Below are 16,548 nucleotides of genomic sequence, written 5' to 3'. Positions count from 1 at the left end.
GGCTTCTGAGACATCTGATCGTTGTTGATTGTTTGCTGTGAGGGAAGATGGTGTATCCTGTATCCCAGTATCACTGGTCCTGAGTATTTACAGCAAGACAGAAAGCATGAGGGTGCTCCTTTCCATCAGCATATCCTTTGTGCAAATGTGCACTCAGAGTGATTCAGAAAGGGTGAACCCTGACCAAAACAGACAAAAGCACAGAGAGTGCTAATCCTATGCTGCATTCTCAAAAATTATCTTTAGAAACAGAGAGAAGATGGATGGGATATTAAATCAGACATTCAGAAAGCTGAGATCAGAACGATGCCGGGCAGCAGATCTGTGTGGGTGTTAGGAGCAAGCAAGCCCCTTTTGCGCTGTGCTTGGAGGCTCTGCGCAAGTCCTGAACAAGACAGAAACCTTGTGCTGGACTGCAAGAAACACACTGCTTTCCTGCCTACGCACTGAGCAATCTGAGCGCAGGCTGAACAGCCCAGAGAGTCTTTCTGCAAGATCTAAACCTAAAAATAACGCTGTGGTCTCCTAGCATAAAGCACGGAGCACCAGCTGATGATTTCTTCTCTGCGTGCAGCAGCTCGTGCTGCGTGGTGTGTAGGGACGCTTGCTCTGCATTGCTGCGCTCCTGTGGGCACAGCCACCCACAGCTGTGAAGCACAGCAGATACTTCCAGCTTAGTATTAAACATCTCTCTTAGTTTCCTGCCAAATAAATACAGCACAAAGCGCAATGATGATCTTTCAGGAGACTGAGGCAGGTTTTTGTCTGGTGTGAATAGAAGATGCTTGTATTTGTGGTCCCAGCAGCAAGCTGAGGACCATGGGCTTAACCAGGGCTTTCTGGCTGGGATGGATCCAAGGGAGCCTGGGGAGATTGGCCCCAGCAATTGAGAAGGAATGGCTGTATGCGGATGTAAAGCAGCCCCAGAGCCAGATCTGTTGCTGTTGTGCCTTAGTGCCCAGCAGACTGACACATAATCTCAGGAAGTATGCTTCTCTTTTGGGAGGATCCCAATAAAGTTGTTAACACCTGCAAGCACAGTGTACCTTATTAATATATATGTAAAATGTACTAATCTTTCAGACAGTAACTGCAAATACTGAACCCACCCAGCAGCGCTATATGCTTGAGATATACTGCCATAGCTGTTATCCAGTTATGATGCAGGTTAAGGAAGGCACTGTGATCTGTATAGCATATACCTATACCAATACCATCTATCTTGTTTTTCTCCTGTGCATTTCCTTACTATACCTGCAGGTACGTTTACTTGCCCCTTCAGCCTGTGCTTGGAGGTGTGAAGAAAAGTCAGGCTATGTGTTCTTGGCACACCACTCGTGTTGGGCAGGAGAACACATTCAAGATGGTCAGCTGCCTACAGTCAGTGACCTGTAGGTGTTACTCTTCACGGAAGTGGATTGCCAGAAACACAGAGACAAGCATAGAACAAGCAAGTTAGGCTTGCAGGGCATCAGAAGGAGGGCCATAAAGATGGTAAAGGGTCCTGAGGACAAGGCGTATGACAAGCAGCTGAGGTCCCTGTGTTTGCTCAGTGCAGAGCAGAGGAGCTGAAGGGAGGCCTGATGGCAGCTGCAGCTCCTCACAGGGAGCGGAGGGGCAGCGCTGAGCTCTGCCCTGTGTGACAGCGACAGGGCCCGAGGGAACGGCATGGAGCTGTGTCAGGGGAGGGGCAGCTGGGGGTCAGGGAAAGGGTCTACACCACAGGGCGGTGGGCATGGAATGGGCTGTCCAGAGCTGTGGACACAGCCCCAAGTGCCAGAGTTCAACACTCTCAGACATAGGGTTTGATTTTGGGTGGTGCTGTGTGGAGCTAAGGGTGGGACTCCATGATCCTTGTGGGTCCCTTCCAACTCAGGATATTCTGTGATTCTGTGATGCTTTTTTGCTCAGCAGAACTGCTTGGGACAGGAAAGTCTGCACACTTTGGGATGTCTGACTGTGCAGTGTCTGCCATCCACACCACAAAGCTGAAGTGTTACAGCACAGTGTATGGGCCACCAATTTCATCTAGAATGATACTTGTGTTACAAGAGTGTACTGATGGTGATTTAGCTTTTCAGGTCAATTCACACCACTAAATTGTGATAATCCCGGGGAGACGTGTTGTTTAAGTTAGGCTTGGTTCTAATTCTGTTTGCGTGCAGAAGGATCTGGATTTGCTATACTGTGTTGTTATTTTAGTGTAAATAAGGGTCTGAAGCTGGATGTTTGCTTCAGCTGGATGCAAATTCTCTTGCTCTTTCTGCTTATTCAGCCTCACTGTAAACCTGCAGTGTGTTCTGCATTAACATTGTGCCTGCTGGGAGAGGCCACCTGGAGCAGGTCACCTGTGTCCTCAGCAACTGGTCAGTTACAACTCCTGTGGCAAAAGGAGTCAGGATTAGCGTTTTCACTTGGCTTTTCATAAGATGGGTGCTAATGAGCTCACTGATCTATCTGGAAAAAGTAAGTCAGCACAGGGAAATTGTCTCAGCCTCTTTGTTGACATTACTGTGGCAAGCAATCACATAGCTGAGCGATGTACATTGTTATTTTTAATACTGTCAGCTAGGAAAATTCATTGCACCTTCATTATATCATATGTTATTACAGATATCGTTTTGGAAAGGGCAATTCCTGCAATATGATGCTGATCTCCCACAGACTAATTTTGCACAAGTGCAGTTCCTGAGAGCTTGCCTGCTCTGGCAGCAAGATAGGATGTGAATTTATAGCATCCTAGCTATTCTATGTTAATTCACTCAGTGTTTGTCTTTGTGGATGATATTTCACTCCACTTTGAATGTGAATTAAGTTGCTCTTCCAGATTTCCACAAACAACACTGGTGCAAGACAGCCATTGCTCTGTAAATTTGTACACTTCCTCACTGCACACTAAATTCCTCTTGCAGACAAGTGTTCCATTCACTGGGATGATTTCTGACTTGCATTAACCTAAGTGAGACTGCATTGCTATAGCTGAACCGATAGTGTTGTAAGGATAGAGTCATTACAATACAGGCAAAACCCTTAAATCAAAATCCCAACTTAAGCCTAGCGACATCCATGCTTCCACATCAGGCTTTGCTGGTCCAGTTCACAAGGACATATCTATGCATCCTGCCATGACTCATTCCCATTTTCAGCCCATCGTTCATGCCACTGGTGTCAGGAAAACAACTTGGATTAAAAAGTAACTCTCAAAAAATGTTGTGAATGTTTCTAATCCCAGTCATCCTGATGTGTCTGGTGCAGAGAGCAGCCCTAGGAGCAGGAGCCTTGGGAGCAGCAGGCAAGCAGCAGGCAAGCAGCAGGCTCAGGTAGGAGACGAGGAGCATAACAAAGGATGAGAAGGACCCCTCTCTCCAGCTTTGCTGCCAGAACAGCCTGCTGCCTCGGGAGCTCTCTGTGCTTGTACTGGGGCTTTGTGAGCTGGAATGCTGGTCAGTGGGCATCATCCATGCTAGTGTGACGTTCACCATGGCTGAGGCAGAGATCAGAGGGCATTAAGCTTTGTGTGCAGCTGTCCTAAAGTGGGATGAATGAAATTAATTGCCCATAAAACTCTGCCTTCCAAAGGAAGTGCAAAGAATGCAACTTCAGGGCCTTAAGGGAGATTTTATTCAGAGTGCTTTTGCTCAAGTATCAAACACACACAGGCACACAACCTTGCAAAGAGCAAGAACAAAACAAGACCCATAGTGTGCAGTTATTCTGTGACTTCATAGATGGGTAAAACTGCAAGGAACCAAAACTTCACTCTAAGTCATTCCCCATGCTTTCTCTTGCTGAAAGAGTCTGTTTGAATACTCAGACTTCCTCTTACTGTGATAAGATCAAAACCCCCCGACCTCATTTGTTTTAATGCCAGCCTGGAGCCTTAGCTGCCAGATGTCTCTTGCTTGAGCAACCACTTGGAGGAAGAAAGGAAGCACTTCTTTTCCAATATTTTAAAATGGTGTTAAAAGGAATGGTCACAGTGCCTATACATAAAGTACTGTTTAAAATTATATAAGTAACAATAATAATAAGTAATTGAAAATGTTGCCTTCGCTTTCACAACTTCCCACAAGATTTTTTTTCTCTTGTGTGCACTCTGACTGATTTTGCAGAGCATGTGTAGTTGATCCTGAAGGAGGCTAATGAAACTTTTTATAGCATTTTCAGGCTACTCATAAAAGCACTGTATTGAAACTAGGAATCACTTGTTGTTTTTATGACTGATATTGTTATTATTTTCTAAAATTAAAAATAGCCCATGCTAAATTTAAGGTCCTCCAAAATAATATATAACTGTGGCTATGCTCTGGTGGTTTTTTTTGTTTTTTTTTTTGTCTACAAAAGTCATAATTTCTGTCCTCAGTTGTCTAAGGCACGTGGTAGCGGAATCCGCTGCAGTGAAAAGTAGTAGAAAAGGAAAGCATGCACAAAAAGGTTTTGGTCCCTATTTCTTCCAATAGTTTTCTCATGTTCCTATAACATTTTCATTTGCCCATTCAGAATCTCTTTTCCATAAAATAATCCAGTCCTTCCTTGTACTCCGTGTTCTCGGCACATAGTTGTACAGCCTGACTGTAGGGCACGACCAGTGAATCATAATAGCAAATGTCAACAGCAAAAGATCTCCAATAGCCCATTAGCTGTTTGAGTTCATATTTGTTATTTACTGAGTGACGGTGAATAATGAACAAATTGCTGCAAATCATTACAGATTTGTGGCTAAGTCGCTAGTAAAAAGGGAAAATCGGTTAAAGTAATTACATAATTTATTTGCAATGGAAAAATTGCCTTGTTCTCATTAATATTATATAGGTTAGACATAGCACTAGCAAGAGAATAAAATCAGTTAGGGATGCAAAAAATGGAAACTAAAATTAGAGGAGAGTGAAAGAAATTCTCACAAAATGCCTCCACGAACCAATTATCAGCCCTAATCTCTGTAATTGAGACCTGTGCAAGCATCAGACAGCTGCAGATAGTCACTCCAAGTTTTGCCTGTAGTCAGTAGTTAGATGAATACATTAAGTTAGGTACATCTCATTATAGCTAAATCTTTGGTCAGCCTTCGAATTTGTGTATGAATTCAGATTTCATCTTTTACTTGTAGCATATGGGATCGGGCCAGTATGCAAGTCTGCTGGCCATCCAGGCAGGCCTTCTGAGAGGTAAATCAGAATTCTGTAGCTGTTGTACAAATGGGCACAGGAGTCCGAGAGCGTACCGTTGAAGGAAAATGACAGTTCCCAGCACACAGATTGAGTAGTGAGGGGCCAAGCCTAAAATAGAATGGTATCTAACTATTTTTCCATTGGCTTTGCGAAGCGCACAAGGGCATGCCTCTTCATGCATTTGCTTGAACCGTCCTCCAAATCAATTGCCATTTTAGGATAGTCTCAAGGACTGTGTAGAAGCAAGAGATGTCCTGAAAGTGTTTTTATGTTTCCTCTTTAAAGAAAATACAGAGTATCAGGAGTTAGTCTTATCAGACATTATGCAAAATCTTATGACAGATAAAAAATCCTGCTCAGCTTCATATCTAATTAGCTCTAATATTTTTTTCATTGCAAAGTCAAAGGCTGTCCGAATTAATGCAGCTATCTGAATATTTTTAGTCAGGAGCCTATTAATGCTGAAATGTTGTTTTGCAAAAACGTGCTATAACTAAAGCTCATGATGGAAGTAATTTGTAATATTCAATGACCTCATTTTATACTGTTTTGCTCACTAGAAGCTAATGTATACGATGCCATGTGAAATTTTCAGAGAAGCCTGTCTGCAGGACTTATGGGAGCCATAAATGGATTAAACCTCTCACTCCCTGCTTTGGCAAGTGATCAGTTACATTTAAATAAAGGTCAGTCTGTCTTTACAAAGAACACACTGGAAGCAAGCTTAATAGCTTTCCCTACTGAGCCTAGAACATAACTATTTGAAGCATAATTAACAGCAGGGTGCCAGTCACTGATTGTGCTTTTTGCTTTATTTTACGTCTGGGGAGTTCCAGTATTCCCCATTAGTTTTAAGAGAGGGCACAGTGCTAGTTATCAAATTGACAGTCTTGACCTGGCATCTGAAAGCAGCTGTAAAACATTGCTTAGGGCAATTAAGATGAAGGCCAAATGCCATATCAAGACCAGGACTGTAATATTGCTACAAATTGGACAGTCATGTTCCATGCCATGATTCCAGACAACAGCATAGGCATGGTATCTGCTAGATTCAAGAGTGCGGACTTGTTTACTCTCATACCAGGTGATAGTGATAAGGAAGTAAACCAGATGTCCTATTACCTCATCTTTAACGGTACTGACCACAAAAGGGTTAAACACAGTATGTCCTGTTTCCTGAGCATATCCCATTTGTTTAGGGTTTCTTGACTAATATTTGTAGCCTCTGTGTCAAAAGTGATAACCATCTACATGTGAAGAGAACATGGCCGACAGAACAATTTTGGTAGCCTGCAGACAGCCTGAAGTTCTAATGGAGATCTGTGAATTACCCTGACCTGCTGGACTGGAACACCAACTTGAGCAGTCCAGTGGCTGCACTTCACTGTCGTCGGTGACTAATTCTGCTCTGATCATTTCATCTAATGCTACCAGAAAATGGGTAAGAGCAAAGTGCTGGGCGCTGGCTTGTGAGAATTTCTGGAGATAGGACAATAGCAAATTGGAAAGGTAAAGAAAGGACAGGGGAAAAACAAAATAAAACAAAACAAAACAACAACAACAACAAAAAAAAACAAGAAGGAAGAGAAAAGACAGTGGATAAGGTAGGATTCAATGGAAAGCATCTATTATAACATGATATGAGTATTAAAGTCTTACACTTTAGTTAAGGCTGTATTTTTTCCTTTCACCTCTATGTAAAACCAACTTTCGTCTTATCTACTCTCATCTGATTCCTGCTTGATGACTGCACTCCTAACTCAGGTCTACTATGAGTGAGTAGAGGTCAGTAGCCCCAGACTGCATCTTTGTTATCAGTCATAAAATAGGAACCAGAAGAGAAGGATGGCCAACCAGGGATTAAAATAAAACGATCCAATTTTCTCAGTTTAACTGCACTTCAGAGTTACCCACAGGATTTTAGTTTTGCTGGTTGTTATTCCTTTTCATGAACACAATGTTCATTTTAAGAATTAATTAATTAATTACAAAATATAGGAATTGCCAAGGGAAAAAAAGAGCAGCATTTGGTTTCACAAATCCTTAGACATGCTGAAGTAAGAAAACTAATGCCTTAAGCAGTTTCACGTCAATTCTACATTTTTTCCTCTCTAAAAGTTATTTGTATTTTCTTTCTTTGTTCCATTTCTAGGATTTCTTTTTCCTGATGGAAAATCTGTATAGGAAGCGGAGAAGTCAGTGACTGATTTACTTGACAGAATTCAGCTTATATGAAGGTTTCATTTTTTTGCAGTCATTCTACAAAGCAGCCAACTAATGCTCTGCTTCCAGCATTGGCACTTCAAGGTCATATTTCTTTGTTTCCACCACAGGTCAGATTCCATCACCAAGAAAAACTAATTTCAAAGCATCTTCCATCACAGGCACTCCAAAATATTGAAACGGAACAGCCAGCCAGAGAAAATACTTTTTCCTTTAACCCATCAACCCTGCATCAGTGAAGCAGAACTCTCCTCCAGCTCTGGCCGTAAGGTTTGCTAGTCAGGTAGCAAACACGCTTCAGTGGCTTAGAGCTCCATAATATTTTCTCTCTTCTGCAGGACGCTTACCTCAAGAATTGTTAACATCCAGATGTATCTCCTTGGAGCCTTTTAGTACGTTACCTTTTTCCACATGTTTATTTGAGTACTTTAAATACTTGCTTTGTTCTCTATTGTAGGTCATGGGTTATATGGGACTTTTGAAATGTTGTCCTCCTGGAGAAAAACTAGAGAAGACCAACATGTTAAAGAGAGGACTGCAGCCGTATTTGCAGACTCCATGCTCTCGTTTTCCCTCACCACTGCCATGTACCTGGTCACTTTTGGAATAGGTGCCAGTCCCTTCACTAACATTGAAGCAGCCAGGATTTTCTGCTGCAATTCCTGTATTGCAATTTTCTTCAACTACCTCTATGTACTCTCCTTTTATGGTTCCAGCCTGGTGTTTACTGGCTACATAGAAAACAACTACCAGCATAGTATCTTCTGTAGAAAGGTACCAAAGCCAGAGGTATTGCAAGAGAAGCCTGCATGGTATAGGTTTCTTCTGACAGCCAGATTCAGTGAGGACACAGCGGATTCAGAGGAAACGAACACTTACGAGAGTCATCTTTTGGTGTGGTTCCTTAAACGCTATTATTGTGACTGGATAACAAACACTTACGTCAAGCCTTTTGTAGTTCTCTTTTACCTTGTTTATATATCCTTTGCCTTAATGGGCTACCTGCAGGTCAGTGAAGGGTCAGACCTGAGCAACATCGTAGCGACCGCTACACGGACCATTGAGTATACGACTGCCCAGCAGAAGTATTTCAGTAACTATAGCCCGGTGATTGGGTTCTACATCTACGAGTCGATAGAGTACTGGAACACCAGTGTCCAGGAGGACGTGCTGGAGTATACCAAGGGCTTTGTGAGGATATCTTGGTTTGAGAGCTACTTAAATTACCTTAGGAAACTCAACATATCTACTGGATTGCCCAAGAAAAATTTCACTGATATGTTGAGGAACTCCTTCTTGAAAGCCCCTCAGTTTGCCCATTTTTCAGAGGATATCATCTTTTCCAAGAAATACAACAACGAAGTTGATGTCGTGGCCTCCAGAATGTTCCTGGTGGCCAAGACAATGGAATCCAAGAGGGAAGAACTTTATGACCTCCTGGAAACCCTGAGGAAGCTCTCTCTCACCTCCAAGGTGAAATTCATCGTTTTCAATCCATCATTTGTGTACATGGATCGTTATGCCTCTTCAGTGGGAGCCCCCTTACAAAACTCCTGCATTAGTGCTTTATTTCTGCTCTTCTTCTCTGCATTCCTGGTGGCAGACTCTCTGATCAATGTATGGCTCACTCTAACTGTTGCCTCGGTTGAGTTTGGAGTTATAGGTTTTATGACCTTGTGGAAAGTGGAACTAGATTGTATTTCTGTGTTGTGCTTGATTTACGGAATTAATTATACAATTGACAACTGTGCTCCACTGTTATCAACCTTTGTCCTGGGCAAAGAGTTCACAAGAACTAAATGGGTGAAAAATGCCCTGGAAGTGCATGGGGTAGCTATTTTGCAGAGCTACCTCTGCTATATTGTTGGTCTGATTCCTCTTGCAGCTGTGCCTTCAAATCTGACCCGTACACTGTTCAGGTGCTTGTTTTTAATAGCATTAGTCACCTTCTTTCACTGCTTTGCCATTTTACCTGTGATATTGACTTTTCTGCCACCGTCCAAGAAGAAGAGGAAAGAGAAGAAGAATCCTGAAAACCGTGAGGAAATAGAGTGTGTTGAAATGGTGGATATGGATAGCACTCGAGTGGTTGACCAAATTACAACAGTCTAACTTGTTTGTTTGTTGCTTTTTTACAGTAGGTCTTACTGAGAAAAAATAAACCAGTACTGACTCAGTATCTGGGGAGAGAAAGGGGTTTGGAGGTTTCTCCTCCCCCCTCTAAGCTAAATCCAGGAATATTCAAAATGCGAAATTTAAAAAGAAAATAAAAGAGCCAGGGGATTGCACCTTGATCAGCTCCAATAACAGGTATTACGAGAGAATTTGCACACCTGTGCAAAGAGGGAATGAATTTCAGACACGTGAAGTGAAATCTAATGAGAGAGGTTGGGTTCCTAAGCAGCCTTATGCATTGCTTGCGCTGCAGATACTGCAATTATTGTTGCTAAACCCCATCAGATTGAAAGGTCAGCTGTCAAGGATGAAGTAGCACTAAGTATTCGCTGGATGTAAAGGCTTTACAAACTTTCTGCAAAGCAATAACTCAAGTCAGTGAGTCCACTCTTATAGGTCTTAGCCATCATGTTTAATTTTTCTTTTCTCCCCTAATCTAAACATTTATGCAAGACTGTATAACAGATAGCAAACTGTACTGAGAAAGAAGGCAGTACACAGCAACCAAACACTTTCCAAACACTTTTATGCTATAAATCACTTTTTTTTCTAAAAATATCCTTATTTTAAAATGTAAATCATCCTGCGTAACATTTTTAATCATGGTTTTATAGCTGTTTCTTTTTCTTATAAAAACAAAAAAGAAAAAAAAATCCGAGTGACTCTGTCACTGTAGAAACCATATAATTCTATTTTATAAATGTCTTGCTACTAGCTAAACACCTGCTTTACCAACTGTAACCTTGTTAGCACTCTACTAACACACGCGAGTGGATCTAGCAGCAGACAGAAGACGGTGTACTGGATATTTCAGCACCCAAATCCATGATGCAAACCTCATGTACTAAAACGTTGCCGAGAAAGTGAATGTTAGGGCTCTTTTGGTGAGAGCCTATTTCAGGCCATTCACTAGTAATGCACACTAAAAAGATTAGTAGGTAGTTTTCTGTAATGTGTAATTTACTGTAACTTCCTGGAGTACCAGTAAAGCAATAGACCTGACAGCTATGGGCTCTTCCAAGAGACAGCAGACCCTGAGAGTTGTACGTAGCAAACTGAAGTTTAATACTAGCAAGTTGAACAATGTCCCCAAAGAGTCCATATCAAAGCGGCCTATTGGAAACATCACATCCAAGAGAAAAAAAAAAGAAAAAGAAGAAAAAAAAAACGTACCTTAAAAAGATTACATTACCAATTCTTGTTGGAGCTGTGAGTTCTAAATAATTCCATCAGCGTCTCTGATATGGAGTAATACAGATAACAAAGCATTTCTTCCCACCCTGCACCCCTCTACCCCTCAGAACTACATTATTATTACTCAGTGGTTTGTTACCGTGTTGGGATACATGAGCCAATTCTCTGGGTTTTGCTGAGGGTGCTCCAGCTATAAATGGCCTGCAAAAAAACCGTCTGCAGGAAGCTGACGTGTATCAGGCAATCTCATGAATGTACGGACCCAAGAGTGCTGCACAGGTTCTCAACAGCTGGCGTGGTGCTTGCCAGTGCCTGGAGGTCATTGGGTCCTGCAGGAGCTCTGGTGCTTGGCTGCAGGGCACCAGCATTGCACAGACTTAGCGCAGCTCTGGCGGCAGCCTGGGGGTGCTGTTTTGTGTGAAGCAGCTCTATAGCATCAAGTCCCAGCCACCCCCAGCTGCCCCGTGCAAAATGCGCTAAGGCCACCTTGTGAATGTTAAATTTCAAGCGAGCAGATACTTCCAGAGCTTCCTCCCTCGCAGGTGAGAGATGTTTTGCCCTCCCTGAGGCAATCTGTTGCATTCTGAGTAGCAAAACAAGTTGGCAGTGCAGCTGGCAGCATTTGCCTTCCCCTGCATAACTCCTCTCTGACCAGAAGGGAAGGAAGCTGTGTCCAGAAATGCACAGGCTCTTTGCTTGAATGAGCACCATTTGCTGCAGTACCAGCTGAGAAGCAGTAACATAAGCCTTGGCAGAAGTCAGACAGGCAGACAATTCAGAGACAGCCAAATGAATGTGAGGTGAGGGGAGAGGCCATTTTCCCCTCCTTAGACTCAGGTGTGGGGCTATGTTTTTAAGCCAGAAATAATTCCTCCCATGTACTTCCACTGTAGAATTTCTGTGGCAGTCATTATGTCATTTCAATTACAATTTCCCTATGTTCTGACTGTTCAACAGGCAATTGCAGTGGCTTTTAAAATTCAGATGGCATTAACTCAGTTGAGAGCTACAGAGAAATTGCAAACCATTTCTGACAGCAGCAATCTACTGACTTGTGAGACTCCTGGAAACAGGAGACATGTGAAAGAGTTGGTTTGTACACGGTAGAGAGAAATACATGGCAAACACTGATTTGACACCTCTGCTACCCTTCATGATATCACTTGCAAACACAGGATGCAAGGATGGCTTCCATAAGCCTCTCACATCTAATTGAAGTGCATAGATAGGAGAGTCTTTAAAGAAATGTCCAATGACAAGCTTGTACTTTCACAGATATCATTAAATCTCAGTGTGCGAGGCCTTCAGAGATCTTCAAGGAAAGTGAGAAAACCTGTGATAAAATTGCCTTTCTGTCTTCAGATCTGTTGGGGAAAGTGTATGGAGGCAGTGCCATGGCAAAGTGCCACAGTACGTGCTTGGGCATCCACAGGGTGAGAGGAAGACCACATCTTTGCCCCAATGGAGAGCTAATGATACTGAAGTTGTTTCTGAGGGATATTTGCCCAACCCATTCTAAAAATCTGTTTAAAGGCAGATTCCTCCCCCACCAGGTCTTCTGAGCACCATGTTACCCACCAATTATTCATGCTGGCTGCCCACAAGTGGGATGGGCAAGAGGACCCATGCCCCTCTCTGCACAGAGAAGTCCATGTCAGGTGAGAGGCAGTTTCTGAAGACTCACTGTCCCCTAGAAACCCAAAACAGAAACAAAACCAACTTACATACCTGTCTCATCATGTTCCACCTCAAGCTGACCTTCCATTCCCCGCTTGTAGGCTTGGTGATCAGAAGTCATGAAAATGCTTAGGGTGTTCTTGGCCAAAGTCTATGAGATTCCTGCCTGAATACGGATGTTTCTGATAGACAACAAATGTTCTTGCTCTACAGGTAATCTGAATACCTCAACATGAACCCAAAACAGCACGTTCTCAAGGTCACAGACTGTGCTAACCCACTTTGCCTTCCTTCCCATAGGCTTTTTCCTCTGGAGCAATTATCTCCACCAAAGTCAATGGGTATGTGCCACATCCATTGATAAAGGTGCAGGTACTGTGCTCTGTTCTCAGTCCAAAGCACTCCAAATGGCCAACTGTGCATCAGCTTTTACCCTCACTGCTGAGCCTCCGTTTGGAAGACTACCTAGGTTTAAGCAGTTTTTGTCACCCTCTTGAGAGGCTTTCTAGCCCAGGTTTCACTGTGGTTTTGTTTACAATAGAGATGACCCACTTTTTGTATACATTCAGTGAGTAACAGTATTTATTATACACTGCCAGGCACTGACTAAAATTTAACAGCAAAAATTTTGACTACAGCAAAAGAGAATATATAGGACTGCGGCTCACTGAGAGTGTTTATCTTCTACAAACATTAAAATTTCCATACAGTAAGGTATGGTGTACAGTATATTTTTACTACAGGGTAAACATGGGGAAAAAGAACCAACTTAAGTGCATGTGTCCACTAACACCACTCAGTTTTTTTGTAAGATATTTTCTAATGTTGGCTTAGTACAAGTCCATTTTCAATTTACAAGTTCCCTAACTGGAAGGAAAAATGAAGAGAGAAAAGTTGGTATAGCTGGAATAATTTCACCATAAAAATTAAGTGATGAAGCCAGAATTTTCTGCCCAAAGCTTTAAGTGAAATTGTTCCACTTAAATTAAAATTGGAGCTGTGAAGGCTGAGAAAAACCTGCCTAGCAAAGAACTTCTTTTCCAAAGGCAAGCAAACGCATTTATCTTGGACAACTGCATGAACCCGGAGGGAAAACAACACCAGAGTGGCTTGAGGTTGCGTTGAGCCATGTGAGGATTCGCATCTGCTCTCAGGAGCTTTCTGAGCCAGCACTGCATTCAGGTAACATGTGTACTGTAAATTGAAAGGTGTACTTTTAAAGGTTTTTCTCTGGGCTAGCTGTCCTCTGGCAAGCCACCAAATCCCACCGCAGCCAACACCTCATTTATTTTTATTAACCGAGGAAACAAAACAGTAGCAGCACAACTGAGAAAATTCGGGAGAGGGAGAAGAAAAATTGTGATTTCTCTTTTAAACAGGAGAAAGTCAGAAATGAGCTCTTTAGCATGTGATTTTTGCAGGGGGGAACTTCGAAAAGCAAATGGGTGTTTTTTTTCCTGCTGCTTAGCTTTGAAAATAGAGCATTCTTGGAAATCTGGGAAAAGGGAGCAGAATAGAGGAGCTGGCTTTAGGTTTGCTGTGCACATGGAGCTACTGCAATTACCCAGGCAGGGACAGGAGCTGTGGGCAGGATGGGAGCACAGGAAGAAAAGAGGACATGGTCAGAACCACAGCATGGGTACTGAGTGCATGTCACAGCCCTGCCCTGCACTGCACACAGGGTGTATGCAGCCCAGAGCCTGTGCATAGAGCAAGCTCCTGGACTGCCTGACACCTCTGCAGCACCTCGCTGTTCTCTGTGTCTAGAAGACCATGAACAGAGAGGGTTACCCAAACCCTTTCCCTCCCCTACATACATGGATATTAAAACCTAAACTCATACAAACCAAGGCGTACAATTTGGGCCACATACATCGGGGTGAAATATATATTCCTGCATCTCCAATGAGAAAGAGATGCATCTGGGCAGCATTCTCCTCTCACAGCTGGGCACCCCACCATGGCCACAGGGCACCCTGGGACCCCAGAGCAGGCACAGGGGAAACCTTACTCACTCTCCCTATCCCCAGTCTTGTTAGAGAATGGGGAGATTTAGTTCCAAATTTTGGCAGGGATGGGCATCTGTGAATCCCATTCTCTGCCAGGAAAGTGCAAGAGAAAAATCTGTTGTTTTTTTTTTTAAGTATATGGCAAAGGCTTGGACCTAGGAGGGGATCTGGAGTGTGTTCCTGCCCAGCATGCACATGTTGGGGCAGAGGGGTGTGGTTTCTGCAGAGGTGCCCCCTATGCAGCTCCCTGCCTGGGGGATAGCAGCTCAGCATCTCCTGGGGCACCCACTGGTATTCTGCAGGTCATCACTATTTCACTTCTGGGGGGGAAAAAATAATAAAAAAAAAAAGAGGAAAGTCAGTATAAATAATTCTAGGTTATGTAAGCTCCAATAAGTCTTAATCTGTGTGTCACATAAATGGCTTGCAAGATGTCAGGGGTTTTCATTTGGGCTTTTTTAACCTATTTTTACTATTTTTGTATTAATTTAGGGGAAAAAAAATTGTATAATGAATCTCAATGTACAGCATAAGCCTAAAATAAAATGGCTGTCTCTCTCTTTGCTTCCTGTGCTCCCCAAGTGCTGCAGAAGCCCATGCCATTGCCCTGCCAGCACAGCAATTTGCCTGTCCTCTCCAAGCAGCCAGGCAGCATCCTCTCCAGCTGCCACCAGAGAGGGACGCTGGAGCAGTTTGGGGCACATGTTCTCTGCTCACACAAGAACTAGTCTTATCACAAGCTGGTGGTGATGGAACTTCCCAACACCTCAGCATTCACAAAGCTAGGAAACCCCATCATTATCACAGTGCATCTCTCTTTCTGTGGTTGCTGTCCCAGGATCTTCCCATCTCTGCAGTCCATCACCCCTTCCCTATTTCACCTTTCTTCAGGGTTTCCCCAAGCAAACCCACTCAGGCCAACTGCTGCACCGGAGCAGCATGGCACTGTGCCAAGTGACAAGGGTGACCGGCACAGCTGCTTTGTTGCAGCTGGTTGCAGTAATTAGATAAGAATCAGTTCCCTCTCAAGGGTGAGGGAGCCAGACCCAAGCCTGAATCACTGCAGACAGCATCAGGACTGGGAGCGGGCTGTGGGCAGTCATAGCACTTGCCAAGGCTTTCAGCCACTTTGGTTTGATGGGGAGTTTGAGTGCTCCTCAAAGGTGGCTTCTATTACCCATTCCTGACCTAGTCATAGAATCATAGAATGGCTTGGGTTGGAAAGGACCTCAAGGGTCATCAGGTTCCAACCCCCCTGCTGCCAGCCACTACAGCTAGTACTGGATCAGATTGCCCAGAATCTCATCCAGCTTGGCCTTAAACACCTCCAGGGATGAGGCATCCACAACCTCTCAGGGCAGCCTGTTCCAGCACCTCACCACTCTCCCTGTAAAAAAACTCTTCCCTGACATCTAATCTAGATCTCCCCTCTTCTACTTTAAAACCATTCCCCCTTGTCCTATCATTATCTCCTCATGTAAAAGTTGATTTCTCTCATGTTAATAAACTCCCTTTAAATACTGGAAGGCTGCAATGAGGTCTCCCTGCAGCTTTCTCTTCCAGGCTGAACAAGTCCAGTTCCTTTAGCCTGTCTTCATAGGACTGATGCTCCAGCCCTAAGTCCCTGTCACCTGTTCATTCTCACATCATCAGAACATCGTAATTCCAAACTGCCACATTTCATTATTTGTACAACTACATTGCACACACATACTGTGCAGGACTAGGGACTTGAAACAGTGCAGTGTGCTCACATTTACACGATCCCTTTAAATATCACTTAATTGTGTATGGGTTAAACAAAATACAGAATTTGTTATGGGGAGCTGGTTTTGATATGCTGATTTCTTTTTACTGGCACAGAGCAACTGAAATATGTGCTAAGCACCAATCTAGAAAGAGTAGAACATGAGGCCATCACTGGTTAAAGTGATGTAGCTGGGGGGCCACAGTGTGTAGAACGTTCTATTCTGATTCACTTCTGCCACTTTCAGTTCCCCTGAATACAGCCTGTCCTGGGAACAGACATACTTCTGAGCAAGACTGACACTTGTGTTCCTAGAAATTACCACACTGAACGGGTGAAGTTTGCTGGAAACAAA

General features: G+C 43.3%; 1 protein-coding gene across 1 annotated transcript; it reads left to right on the top strand.

Moving 5' to 3' along the window:
• Positions 1 to 1,724: 1,724 nt before the first annotated feature.
• Positions 1,725 to 14,808, top strand: LOC104915108 (patched domain-containing protein 1). The gene is made up of 2 exons (XM_010725806.3): positions 1,725 to 6,609; positions 7,849 to 14,808. Exons 1-2 carry the CDS (start codon positions 6,606 to 6,608, stop codon positions 9,501 to 9,503), a joined length of 1,659 nt encoding a protein of 552 aa, XP_010724108.1. The 5' UTR covers positions 1,725 to 6,605; the 3' UTR covers positions 9,504 to 14,808.
• The last annotated feature ends 1,740 nt before the right edge of the window (positions 14,809 to 16,548 follow it).

Source organism: Meleagris gallopavo, chromosome 1, assembly GCF_000146605.3.
Source record: "Meleagris gallopavo isolate NT-WF06-2002-E0010 breed Aviagen turkey brand Nicholas breeding stock chromosome 1, Turkey_5.1, whole genome shotgun sequence".
In the NCBI taxonomy this organism is placed as follows: Eukaryota; Metazoa; Chordata; class Aves; order Galliformes; family Phasianidae; genus Meleagris; species Meleagris gallopavo.
The sequence above is the reverse complement of the archived record's forward strand: the minus strand, read 5'-3'. Positions and strand labels throughout refer to the sequence as shown.